At 38.8% G+C, this 14469-nt stretch overlaps 1 protein-coding gene across 2 annotated transcripts in view; it reads left to right on the top strand.

The window, feature by feature from the left end:
• Window positions 1-13997, top strand: part of EFCAB2 (EF-hand calcium binding domain 2) — a 118441-nt gene extending 104444 nt beyond the window's left edge. The window contains exons 4-7 of one of the 2 annotated variants that reach the window (XM_068538510.1): window positions 8631-8710; window positions 9531-9573; window positions 9683-9749; window positions 13686-13990. In XM_068538510.1, the coding sequence (XP_068394611.1) occupies window positions 8631-8710; window positions 9531-9573; window positions 9683-9749; window positions 13686-13801 (306 nt within the window). In that variant the 3' untranslated portion in view covers window positions 13802-13990. Of the gene's footprint in view, window positions 1-8630; window positions 8711-9530; window positions 9574-9682; window positions 9750-13685 lie in introns of both variants that reach the window. The other variant, XM_068538511.1, reaches the window with a different exon arrangement.
• The last annotated feature ends 472 nt before the right edge of the window (window positions 13998-14469 follow it).

Consider the following 14469-nt stretch of genomic DNA (forward strand, 5'->3'; position numbering starts at 1 on the left):
TTCACCCATGAACCTTCTGATCCTGGACTTTTGTTTGTTGGGAGTTTTTAAATTACTGATTCGATTTCATTACTGGTAATTGGTCTGTTCATATTTTCTATTTCTTCCTGATTCAGTATTGGGAGATTGTATGTTTCTAGGTATTTATCCATTTTTTCTAGATTGTTTATTTTATTGGTGTAAAATTGTAATCTCATGATCATTTGTATTTCTGTGTGCAGTTGTAACTTCTCTTTCATTTCTGATTTTATTTATTTGGGCCCTCTCGTTTCTTCTTGATGAGTCTGGCTAAAGGTTTATCAATTTTGTTTATCTTTTCAAAGAACCAGCTTTTAGTTTCATTGATTTTTTTTTTTTTTTAGTCTATTTCATTTATTTCTGCTCTGGTCTTTATGATTTCTTTCCTTCTACTAACTTGGGGTTTTGTTTGTTCTTCTTTCTCTAGTTGCTTTAGGTGTAAGGTTAGGTTGTTTATTTGAGATTTTTCTTGTTTCCTAAGGTAACCTTGTATCAGTATAAACTTACCTCTGAGAACTGCTTTTGCTGAGCCCATAGGTTTTGGATCATCTTCACGTTCATTTTTCTCTAGGTGTTTTTTTGTTTCCTCTTTGATTTCTTCAGTGATCCACTGGTTGTTTAGTAGCATATTGTTTAGCCTCCATATGTTTGTGTTTTTTTGCAGATTTTTTTCTTGTAATTGATTTCTAGCCTCATAGCATTGTGGTTGGAAAAGATGCTTGATATGATTTCAATTTTCGTAAATTTACCAAGGCTTGTTTTGTGGCCTAGCATGTGATCTATCCTGGAGAATGTTCCATGTGCCCTTGAAAAGAATGTATTCTGCTGCTTTTGGGTGGAAAGCTCTATAAATATCAATTAAGTCCATTTGGTCTTATGTGTTATTTAAGGTCTGTATTTCCTTATTGATTTTCTGTCTAGATGATCTGTCCATTGATGAAAGTAGGGTGTTAATGTCCCCTACTATTGTATTACTGTTGATTTCTCTTTTTATGTCTGTTAATATTTGCTTTATGTACTTAGGTGCTCCTGCGTTTGGTGAATATATATTTACAGTTGTTATATCTTCTTGTTGGGTTGATCCTTTTATCATTATATAATGTCCTTCTTTGTCTCTTGTTACAGTCTCTTCATTTTGCCTAATTCTCTTTGTTTATTTCTATGTATTAGGTAGGCCAGTTTTGTTTCCCAATCTTGGAGTAGTGGCCTTATGTAGGAGAGTCCCATGGGGCCCAGCAGCACACTCCCCTCTGGTCACCAGAGCTATATGCCCCCCTATGTGGGCTGCGTGTGCCCTTTTACTGTGGCAGGGCTGACTACTGTGGGCATGCTGGTAAGCGGGACTGGTCCCCAGCCCAGTTGGCTGCAAAGCCCTGCCTCCTGCAGTGGCTGTGGTGCTGCTGGAGGGTGGGGTAGGCTTCCTGTGTGGTTGGCTGAGCAGCCTGGTGAGGGAAGGCAACTGCTGCCAGCCCGCTGGAGGGCAGGGCTTGGTCCATCCGAGGCTGTCTGTATGGCCTGGGGAGGGGCGTTAGGGAGGGGCTGCTGCCAGCTCACTGGTGGGTGGATAAGCCCCCAGCACGAATATGCTAGAGGGAGGATTCCAAATGGCACTTGCCGGTGCTGGTGTCATTGTGGTAGAAGAAGCTCCCAGAAATGGCTGCTGCCAGGGTCTTCATCCCTTGGAGGTCCAGCTGCTTCCTGCCTCTTTGAGATGCTCTCCAAGATTAGCAGGTGGGTCTGACCCAGGCTTCTTTCAAACTACTGCCTCTGTGCTAGGATTCGGAGTGTGTGAGATTTTATGTGTGCCCTTTAAGAGTGGAGTCTCTGTTTCCTAAAGCCCTCCAGCTCTCTTATACACAAAGTCAGACATTCTGGGGGCTCATCTTCAGGGGTGCAGGACCCCTGAGCTAGGGAGCCCAGCATGGGGCTTGAACCTTTTGCTCCTTGGGGGGAACCTCTGCAGTTGTGAGTATCCTCCTGTTTGTGGGCTACCTACCTAGGGGTATGGGTTCTGGCAATACAGTGTCTCCAGCCCTCCTACCTGTCTTGTTATGGTTACTTCTGTATATCTTTAGTTGTGAAAAGTCTTTCCTGATAGTCTTCAAATAATTCTCATAGGGAGCTGCTTTGTAAGTAGTTGTAATTTTGGTGTGCCTTTGGGAAGGTGTGAGCTTAGGGTCTTCCTACTCTGCCGTCTTGGCCACACCCCCAATCCATCACCTTAATATAATCCTTGTTAGTATTTCAGTGCGCTTCCTCCCATATTATTTTCCTGTACATGGTTTTAACATGACAGTAATCTTATAGTACATTTCGGAATATACAGTTTTGAACCTTGCTTTTTTCCCTAATTATATCACAACGATTTTCCATGTTATTACAAAAATTTCATTATTTAAAAAAATACATGCTGATTAAAATTGGACAAGAAAAAAGTAGGGGAGTGATCTCTCTTGTATCCATCACTCGAACACAACCAGAATATTTTACCTTTTTTGCTCAATATTACATCAAGATGATTCTTCCATACTATTATCTAATTTTTAAAAAGTAACACTTTAAGAAGGAAATCCTGTCATACACAGTAACATGAATGAAACTTGGAGATATTATGATATGTGAAAATGCTAGTCACAAAAAATACAAATACTTCATGATTCCACTTACATGAGGTATCTAAAGTAGTCAAACTCTTAGAAACAGAAAGTCTAGGGACTTCCCTGTGGTCCAGTGGCTAAGACTCCATGTTCCCAATGCAGGGGGCCCAGATTCGATCCCTGGTCAAGGAACTAGATCCCACATGCCACAACTAAGTGTTAGTGTACCGCAACTAAAGATCCCGCATGCTGCAACGAAGATCCCACATGCCGCAACGAAGACCTGGCACAGTCAAATAAATAGATTAAATAAATAAATAAATATTTTAAAAACCCAGAAAGTCTGTTGTTGAAGATACGTAGAGAGTTTGAGTAAAATTGCTTCATAAAATGTAAACACAGTGATATTTTTAAATTAACATGTTATAAATGTGATTTTGAATATATCTGTGGACCTAATAAAGTTTATACAGTATTTGCATATTTATTGTGCTAACCAAATCTTAACCAAATCTCAACCCAGGATAGAGCTTTTCCTCCAGTCTTATTGCAACACAATTTTAAACAATTGCTTTTGATATAAATGGGTAGGGGATTACCTTAGTGGTAATTGCTTCAATACTTACTGCCTCTGTCAAATAGGAGAGGGCTCTACTAGGAGTAGGGAGGGACACTCAATGCCTCCGTGGAGAGAAAATGAAACTGAAGGGTGTGAAACAATTAGTGTAGCTGGAGCCTCTTACCCTCCCCGCCCCAACCCTGACCTGAGGATAAAATGGGGAAATCAATGGCTTGACAGCCACTGAACTCCCCCCATCGCTTCAAATTATAGAAACTTACAGTTGGAAGGGACCTTACTGATCACATGGTTTAGCCTCCTGTTGATTCTTAGACTCTCTGATAGTCCAGCCAAAAGATGATTCAGTCTTTTTTGATACTTCCAGTACTAAGAAAGAGACTTATTACCCAAAAGAAGTACATATCCCAATTTTTACACAACAGCCTCTGGAATGTTTGGAGTAAATAATTTTTCTAAAGTAGGTAGCTTTCAGGTTTTTTATTTGTGAAGATAACATAATTGGCAAATGCCAGTGAATTTTTGTTATTATTTTATTCTATCCAAAGTAGAGAAATATTTTCTAAATTGTATTTGTGTTTTGGTTTTGAAACGTGATTTGTGTCCAAATTTGTATATGTGGTATTCAAGTCGAACTTGAAGTATCTCCTTATCTCCTTGTTTTTATATTTTTTACTATAAGTAGTTTTAAAAAATCAGGTGTGTATCTTATTTGGTGACCTGGAGCTAGATGAAATGTAGGTGCTTTATAAACCATCTTAACTACTGGTGTTATCTTGCTTTCTTGAAGCATGAAATAGTTCAGTTTATTGACTGATTGTATGTCACTGGGGAGAAATGAATTTTCACTGTGTTTTATTATACCTATCAGTGAGTTCAGCGTTAAAATAAATAATGCTTTAATGAGAAAAGAGATGGCCTGATGATTTCACTATGGGAATGGGAGAAAGAACCCTGGGCTATGATCCCATCAGAACACCTGACCGACTTTGAGGACCAAGATAGGCACTTCACTTCCCTGTGCCCGAATTTCCTCAGAAGCAAAACAGATTAAGAAAATTGACTTTTACCAAAGTAGAGTGAGAAACAGTATTTGCCTCATGCTTTGAAACTTAGATAAATGTTGCTTTTTAAAAAATATCCCACAGTACTTACATATTTATTGAGACTTCTCTGTATTGGGCACAAGGATGCAAAGAGACTATGGACTGTCTGAAGGCACTGTGCTAGCTAGCCTTGTGGAGGTGGCCCCTTTGTGTGGCAAGGAGGCAGTGTCTTCAGGTCGCCTCTACCACCATAGTTCTTTGGAGGAGGAGAAGCCAGGTGTATCAGGGCGGACACCTGCTGGCAGGCTATTAAGATGAATTCACTATAAATGGTACTTGAAGGCTAAGCTGAGGATCTTCCTGCAAAGAGGTTTTATTTCCTTTGCATTCATAAATGCTACTGAGGTTACTTTCTAAATTATTACCTCCTTTCAAGCTCATAAGCCTTTCTCTTAGATGAAACAGACTAGATTATAACTTACTTTGCCTCAGTCATGTTTGTAGTAACAAGATATATTTGTTTTGTTTGTTTTTGTCTTTTGAAGAGGAGGGAGGTGTTTGGTGGCTGTCTATTACTCTCCCTCTCCTATCAGTCCAAGAAGCATGTAGGGGAACAGCAAAGGTGGAGACATCACTGCTGCTAATCCGCATACCCTGTCTTCTAGGCAGGGATCCAGGGCTCGAGGGACAAGATATTAGCCTAGCAGTTTAATACATTCACGTCACATTCCATGTGACATTTTACAGATAGGAGGCAAGATCAAACTTCTGTAAAAAGTTAGGTCCATATGGTGGGTCAAGAAGGATGTGTCTAAAATTTTAGCACCAGAGATTGATTCTTTTTGGAGGAGGTATCATTGCATGATATAGAATCAGAAGTGTGTACACTATTGATTGAAATAATGATAATCATAATAATTCAAGGTTCACAAAGAACCTTTATGTCATATCTCATGTCAGCTTCACAACAGTGTGCGTGTGTGTGTGTATAAAGTTTGCTAGAGCTGCTGTAACAAAGTACCACAAACAGTGGCTTAAACAACAGAAGTTTATTGTCTCATAGTTCTGGAGGTTAGAAGTACAGAATTAAGTTGTTGGCAGGGTTGGTTCCTTCTGTTGGCTATGAGAGAAGGATCTGTTCCAGGCCTTTCTCCTTGGCTTGTAGATGGCTTGTCTTCATGTTCACATGACGTTCTCCCTGTGTGCTTGTCTCTGTGTCCAAATTTCTCCTTTTTATAATGACATCAGTCATATTTGATTAGGGCCCACCCTAATGACCTCATTTTAACTTGATTACCTCAGTGAGTACCCTCTCTCCAAATAAGTCACATTCCGAGGTACTAGGGGTTAGGACTCCAACATATGAATTTTGGGAAGATACAACTCAACCCATAACTCTACCTATCTATATATGTATATATACAATATCCTATAAAGAATGGTTCAATATTTGATATATTTCTATTAAATCTTAAAGGCATTTTAATATGTGGATTTAAATAATCATTGAGCCATCATTGCGTAACATTTCTAGAAAGTAGTGTTTTTGTCCTGTCTTACTCATGGCCTCATAAAGTTAACTAGTTTGTCCTGCACCAGAAATAATAGAACCACCTCTTATCCTCCCTCTACCCACTCATTTCCAGATTGCCAGGAGTGGTATTCTACCCTACTCTTCTTGTTTCTCTTTTATGGTAGAGGAATGTACCAGATTTTTTAAAATGCCTTTTATTTTTTATTTACTTTTGTAAACTTAACTTATTTATTTTATTTTTACTTTTTGGCCATGCTGCACAGCTTGTAAGATCTTAGTTCCCTGACCAGGGATTGGACCCAGGCCCTCGGCAGTGAGAGCACAGAGTCCTAAGCACTGGACCGCCAGGGAATTCCCTAAAATGCCTTTTAGAAAACCAATGGAATCCAAATAAAGCATAAAGTTTAGTAAATAATAATGTGTCAGTATTGGTTCATTAGTTGTGACAATGAACCAAGTATAGTTGTCCCATAGTAAGGAAAGGGTAAACAATAGAGGAAACTGGGGCGGGGTGGGGTGGTATATGGGAACTCTCTACTATCTTTGCAAGTTTTCTGTAAATCTAAAACTATTCAAAAATAAATTTATTTAAAGAATAAAAAACTTTTTATAATATAAAGTAGTATATAGTATATATTATACAGTTCATTAATGCTGTATTTAGAAATATCATATAATTGTATTGTTTTTATGCCATTGCTTGTACGTCTTTTAGTACAAAAGAACAGATTAGATGTGGCCTCTAGAGGACAGTGTTGAGTCATAGAAAGATTTTCACAATCTGCCCAAGTTGAAGATGGACTTAATATTTTTTCTTCTTACTTTTTTTAACCCCAAGGCCCCTGTTTGTTCATTCCCTCTTTAAAAAAAAAAGCCAAGGAAAATGTATGCCTCATCTGCTATCCTGATTTATTGGAGATTTGCTTTAACTTATTATTTTTGTGGCGTTTTGGGTCTACACAGATCTGTCAGGCCAGAATGACCTGCAACATTTTCACCCATGTTCAGAGCACCAAGGGCTTGTGGAAGTTGTGCAGGAGCGTGGCGATGGGGGGGAAGCATTATGAGGGACACAGTATGTGTTTGTGAATTCTCATGTGATGGAGAGAGTGCTGTAGAGTTGAACTCCCTTTAGAAAAACTAAAAACAGTTTGTAGATTAATGAGGATGCTCAGAAATTAAAGAGGAGCTTTGATCTTTCAAGGTCAAGACTGTTTGCTCTGCAGTGGTTTGTTGGGGGTAGGGAAAGGGAAACAAACCATTGCTCTAGCTTCTGGAACAGATTTCCGGATTAATCAGGATAGAAACTCAACATTATAATTTAAAAATTATCCCTCCAGAGGCAGTCTCATGAGATGGACATTTTATTTTTAAGAGGCTTGTGGGGTTGGGAGTTAGAGTGCTACTCAGGCACATCGGAGCCATATGAACCTTAATTTGCAAAAGGCTTGCCTTGGATCTAGAGGCAGCTGAAAATAATTGTTCATGTATTGGTGGGCTCAGAAGTTCTGAAACACGTCATTCTGTCATTAGATGGATGACATTTTTTGCTGATAGTGGAGTCCAAGGGCTTCACTCATACTAGGTAAGAATCTAGTATAAACATTCAAAAATAGTTGTCATTTGATGACAGTGTGTTCCACTTAGCAGCACCTATAGATTTCTTATCTTTTGCTCAAAGAATAAATCTTTAAAAATCTCCACTGTTGAACTGGGATGTGTGAGCCTTTTAATAGAATTTTTGAAAGGGAGTGGAAAATTTACAGCCCCTCATAGATAGCGTGACATGAAAGTTAAAGTCAATAGCGTACTGTCAGCCACACCATCCAAGTTGAACCTTGTGGGCATGAGTCTTCCTCATTCTCATCTAATGGTGCTGGGTACCAAAAATTCTTTCTTAGGTGTTGTCTTCTCTTAATTAGTGGTGATATAACAATGTTCCACAGGCCATCTGGCTATTTAATAAATATTGCAGTGATTCGATAGATATTTTAGTTCTTGAGATTGAGATTGGTCCCCTAACCTGGTCTCTTACCCAGTGTTCCTTATCTCGGGGAAAAACATTACTCCATCCCATTTGTGCAAGTCAGAATCCTGGGAGTTGTCCTTGACGCCTCTTTTTTTCTTATCCTTGCACTTGATAGATGCTGCGCCAGGTTTTATTGATTTTACTTCTTAAATATTTCTTGAAAGCACCCACTTCTCTCTCCATGGCCACCACTCTAATCCAAGCCCTTGTCATGTCTGCTTAGACTACAGCAGAAGCTGCCTCACCTACAACCAGTGTGATCTTTCAGACACACATCTATGAGACCTTCAGTGATTTAGGGTAACAGTGTCTTAGGTTAATAACCAAAGTCACTTTCAAGGATGGTAGCGCCCTGCACGTTCTGGTCCCTGTTTCTCTCTCCAGCCTCATCTGAAAATATTCTCCTCCTCGCTCCCTGTGCTCCAGCCTCCTGGCCTCCAGCGCATCCCACAGGGTCTTGTAATCTCATCTACCTGGGAGCGTCCTCCCTGCTGTCTTTGTCTGATTATCTTCTACCCTCCTTTATAAGTCACGTCAAGTGTGATTTCTTCATGAATGCCTTTCCTGATGATTTGGCCCAGAAAAGTTTTCTTTATTCTATGCTCCTTTACTTCATTGTACTTAACATAAACTTATAATTAGACACTCAGCTTTGTTGTTTGTTGATGGATATACGTCTCTACTCCCAGCATATAAATGCTGTCAGTGGGGACCATGCCCAAGGATGCTCATTATCAAATCCCCAGCACTTGGCACAGTGCTTGGAAAAAAGTAGTTGTTCAATACATTTGTTGAATGAATAAGTGGCTATTTTTTATTGAATGTTTAGGTGGAGGAAGAAGAACCCACTGGATACATTCGATTTGAAAAATTTCTTCCAGTGATGACTGAAGTACTACTGGAAAGAAGGTAAGAAAATAAGTGCAATTGTCAAGGTAAGGTAATGATTGGACTTGCACTAATTTCAAAACACTTGGCTTTTTCACTTTATATGTTATACTCAACCAATATTTATCATAGGATAGCTTCCTTCTAATTTTCCTCTGTACTTCTGAACTGCTGGTTGGTATGTGCTCCGAAGTATCAACCACTTCAGTATTAATCTAATAAGCAAAGTGTAATTAAACAGCAAATAAGCTGCAAAAAGCATAAATCAACATTCTTATTATCTTCTGTTTTGAATTATCAATGATAAATAAGAATTAACCCTAATTATTTTTCTGGAGAAAGTGTAGCATTAGCTTACCATAGTTGGTTTACTGTAGAAATTTTGTTCCCAAATAAACAAAAATAACCAAAGTCACTTTCATGGATGGTAGCGCCCTGCACGTTCTGGTCCCTGTTTCTCTCCAGCCTCATCTGAAAATATTCTCCTCCTCGCTCCCTGTGTTCCAGCCTCCTGGCCTCCAGCGCATCCCACAGGGTCTCAGTGCATGTAACTTCATCTACCTGGGAGTAGATAATAATGGGAACATCGGATTATTTTCCACAATAATGAAAAAGCTAACAGATAACATCAAACATGCCAGTGATCTTTAACTAAGTATTCCTTGTGGGTGTGGAGTACTTTCAACTTTATCATCTAGATATCCAAAAATATTTCAGTGCGGGAAGTATTATTAAATATCCTAGTATGTTAGCAGCTTTTTTTTTTTTTTTAATGTGATCATTCGTTACGTAGAGACTGAGCTAAATACTGTGGCATTTACTCCTTTTATTGCATAATTAGATATAGACCAATTCCGGAAGATATCCTTCTTCGAGCTTTTGAGGTGTGTAAATTCCAGATTTTATATATATTTATATTTACATGAAAAATTCATCATGTAGAACTTATTCACCCAACAAAAAATATAATACCTATCTTTTCTTTCCCCCTAGGTGTTAGATCCAGCTAAACGTGGGTTTCTTTCTAAGGAAGAATTGATCAAGTATATGACTGAAGAAGGTGAGAGTGGTTTATTACTTACCTTATAACAGTAACTTATTTAAGTGATTAATAATTTAAAAACAATTAGGCAAAAATTTAGGGGATACTTTAAAATCAGTCATTCCAGTTAAAAGGAGTTATTTCCCCTTCTTATTATTTTGGTTTCGGTCTGACTTGTAGGGGGTAAGAGGGCAAAGAGTAAGTTAAGCAGAGATGGATTATTGCCTTACAGGCTTTTGTAAAGTATAATGATACTTCTATAAATTGAAGTCATTCCGTTCACTTAGAGTATTTCCAGAATAAAGGGTATGCCACCAGGAAAACATGAACTATCAATCACTGTAAATCAGTGCTTGTTACTAGATTGAAGATTTGAATTGGAGTCTATGAAAATTCCTTTTTTTAAAAAACTTTTCAGTTGGTGAAATTAGGGATCATACATCCTCAAATAAATATGAATTCACATAAAATTTTCCAGTTTTTTATGCTAATGGTACCATATATATTTGCTTTGCACTTGAACTGTGCACACATGCATGCACACACACACGCACACACATACATACATATATATGCACACCTATATATGCCAACATATTTCCTTTAGGAATTCTCTCTGCTTAGGCTGATGTGTAAATCTGTTTTCCCCTGAATGTCAGTAGCCTAATGGACATTCTTTTGAAGCCATTCTCATAATGGTCACTTCCCCTCTTCCTATATAAAGTTAGAGCTCTGTCTCTGTTCAGTTCACTAGTTCACAGATGAGTCCTGAATGATTCAGAGTTGCTTCTCACTTGAGACAATCAGAAGTGCAGGGAATTTTGAGTCGGGAAGATTAAGACTGCATCTCCACGTGCCACTGATTGGACCATTTTTGACTTGATCCACCGTTAGGTGAGAATACAGGGGGTGAGAGTAAGAGTGGCATGATCGTCATAACTGCCATCCAAGAACTCATGACCTTGTTAAAATTATCTTAGGGGTTAACTCTGATGGAAATGTTATGTTTCAAAGCACCAGCCTAGGAATTACTTTAAGGGAAGTAAATCCTAGGTTATATTAGGCAATATGAATTTCGTCAAAACAGCCGAAACAGTTCAATGTCATTAGTATGACACTGTGTAGGTGAGGGATACTAAGCACAGCGAGAGGTAATGATACTAAAATTGGCTCCCTTTCTCAAGGAAATTTATTGGAGGAAATAAAACCAACTTATAAAACAATTCAAAATATAAGACAGTAGAAAAAAGTGAGTATCAGGAGATCAATGTGGGCTGGACCAGCCTGGAAAGCTTGGTCTGGGAAGACTTAAAGAGAAAATAGGTTTGTTAAGATGGTAGAATTCCCTGGGTGGGTTATTGAGAGCAGGGGTAAAATCTCCTGCATTGTAGCACCTCCCACGCATAGTAAGTCTCAGCGAATGTTGGTTGAATTAATGAATGAGTGAGGAGGTGAATGTAGAATGGGTGAAGGGGCTGAAGAGGGGGAGACATAGACTGATAAAAAGTATGAACAAAAACTGGGAGGTGGGAATGAGCACGATATTTCGGGAGCCTGTGAGAAGACAGGGCCCAGAGGGTCTTGTTGGCAAACGGTAGGAAATGAATCTAGGTCGATTGACCGGGACTAGATTGCGGAGGCCGGGGCTCAGGAGCATTCATCCTGCGGGCAATGGAGAAGCATCGTAGGGTTCTGAGCAGGTGAATCACACAATGCAAGAGAGATTGTGGGAAGGTTAATCTGGTGCTGGTAGGTTTGTGAGATGAGCGAGAAAGAGGAGAGACTGGGGAGACCAGTTAGGAGGCTAGTTCAGCATTTTGAAGGGCTGTATCTGGCAGTGGCAATGGGAATGGAAAGAAGGGACTGATACAATAGGACTGTCTACAGAAGGATCCACAGGCCGTGATGAGTAACAGAGTGCCGGGGACGAAGATGGGAGCTGAGTCAAAAGTAACAAGGCTTTGGCCTGGACGACGGGTATTACGGTAGTGCTACTGACTGAAACAGAGGAATCAGAAACAGACTGCAGTGGATACAGAGACAGTGCAACTTTTCACAGTGTCCATAGAATATTAATCACTTTGAGAAAATGCATTCTAAATGCCCAGGATGTTGTATGGTGAACATAATAAATCACATAGAATCAAGTTCCTACAAGATAGAAGTCCACATGTGTCCAGGTATGTGTATTGTGTCAGACAGCGTTTAGCAGCAGGGAAGATCTTGAAAAAAACTTTTTGAACAAACACATATTGCTGCCTATGTGCCAGGCAATGTTCTAAGTGCTATTCAAATAATAACGCTTAATTCTCATAACAAGCCTATGAGATAGGTAGTATTATTATCATCTGCATTTTACAGACAGGATAACTGAGACACAGAGAGGTTAAGTGACTTGCCTGGGATCTTAAAGCTAATGAGACAGTAGAGCATTTGAACCCAGGCAGTCTGGCTCCCAAGCTTGTGCTTTTAATCCTTAAGCTGTTTTCCTCCCATCCTTAATCAAACACTACATATCTCTTTCCTTGCCTGAGGAAGCAGTGACCACCTTCCGTATTTCACTGTGAGCAAAACCTTGTTCCAAGCAGTCAAGTGTGGTTCCTGGACCTCGAGTTGGACTTCTGGCATGCAGATCCAGTTCCACCACTCACTGGCTGGGGCTGCCTGCCTGTTTTCTGTGTGTGCTGGTGTCCTCAGCTGAAAGTGGGGATAATAGTTCTTACCTCTCATGAGGTGGTTGGGAGATTAACTTAGTTAATATCTGTGAAGCACTTAGATCAGTGCCTGGCACACGGTAGTTCTCGATAAATGTTCATTGTCAGTACTCTCATAAGGACTTACATGCCCAGCAAAGTTCATTGGCAGTGGATTTAGTATTTAACAATCAGGTTATAAGAAAGATTCAGAAATTTTCTTTTTAGGCATTTTAGGCATTCTTTCTTTCCTTAGGACGTAAACATGATTTCAGAAGAACTCAAGCACGTTCCCATTGTTTGGTAATACTATCATCATTGTCATAAAAATTCCCACTTGAATAATTTCTGTATTATTAACTGAGTTCCACCTTAGAAAGCGTTGTTTGTAGTGGCAGGTGACAAACTCAGAAGGTAGGTAATTCTCAGGCCTTAGTAATTTACCTGCTTGGATTAAGACTCTTTAGGGGTGAGGTGGCGATTTGGATGTTTCTGTATTTTTGTTTAATATCAGCACAAAGTTCTATCTTAAATAAATGACAGTGTTTCCAATGTTCTTCCTGAATTTGCTTTTCATCTTGGTGAAACCAATATCCAAGATGGCCTTCAGCTATTATCTGAATCCAACTAAAGCCCACAGATTTTCTCTCCAACTTGTGGTTTCATCTGACAGCAGCACTGGACCAAACTATAACAAAGAGGACTGTTTTGAAATGGCTGATGAATGCATCTGTCCCTGGGTGCAGCTGGATCACTAAATTGACCTACCCTGGTTAGAGAATATTCGTAGACATTGTTATAGCTTAAACCTCTGTTATCTCTTCTTCAGCATTTCTGCATAGCAACCAGTTAATCCTTTCTTCATACCCTTACTAAATATAATGATTAGACTCCCTGTAAAACTATGACTTCAGGTTAATCCTTGGGCAATTTTAGTGGTTTTAATTTAAGTAAATAAACAACCTTATTTATGATGTTTTCATGTCCTCCTGCTGTTTTGGCTGAAACGATTGATTCTATAGGTTGCTTGAGATATGATACCTCCAAGGTAAAATAACTCCAGAATTTGCCAGGGGTCCAACAGCGTGCTCTTTGAACCTCTGGACTGTCATGATGTGCTGGCTTTATGGCCCCAGGGAGAGTAACTAGAGATACAATGGGGGATGGTGGGGCTCCACGGCAATTAAGTGGGCTAGTGGAAAGAGAAAGAAAAAAAATCAGAGGATTGTAAATGATGAGTTTCCCTTCTTGTTCCTCCTAGGTGAGCCTTTTTCTCAGGAGGAAATGGAAGAAATGTTGTCTGCTGCAATTGATCCAGAATCGAATTCAATTCATTACAAGGACTATATAACAATGATGGTGATAGATGAAAATTAAACACTCTACAGACTTCATTTCTAATTGAAAGATCATTTTAAGAATTGCTTGTCCTTGTTAATTTCACATTTTATTTTATAATTCCTACATATTGCTAATTAATGCCTTGTGACAACTATTTCAAGATATTTTGTTTTTTAAAGGTGATCATAACAGTTTAAAACACAAATTTATTTAGTATGTCTAGCCCTATGGAATGACAAACTGCTAATTATTTTAAAACTATTCTTAAAATATTTAACATTATCCATGGATTGTTACTAATTTTCTACAATAAAACCCAGGTTACTTTCAAATTAATTAAGCTGACAAAATGAAGAATGATTAGAATGACCCAAAGTTTTGCATATAAAGATCTTGGGTTGGGGCAGAATGACCATAAATTGAAAATGAGTAGTAATGTGATGACAGCTTCTTTTTAAAACAGCAAACACTTCAGCAATCAGAATGTGGAAGGAAAGTCATTGAAATGGATATTAATAATTAATTCCTTATGAGTGCCAATTACAAATCTCATCTGAGATGATAGTAACTTAGCATAAAAATTTAAATTTGCTGATCTAGCATGTTACCTGCCATTTATGGAATAGCTAAAGGAGTTGAGATAATTGAACCTTGAGAAAAGAAGACTGATTGGAAATTTGTAATGTAAGGAAGTGGCAGTTCTC

The sequence above is a fragment of the Eschrichtius robustus genome, chromosome 3 (genome assembly GCF_028021215.1).
Source record: "Eschrichtius robustus isolate mEscRob2 chromosome 3, mEscRob2.pri, whole genome shotgun sequence".
Classification (NCBI taxonomy): Eukaryota; Metazoa; Chordata; class Mammalia; order Artiodactyla; family Eschrichtiidae; genus Eschrichtius; species Eschrichtius robustus.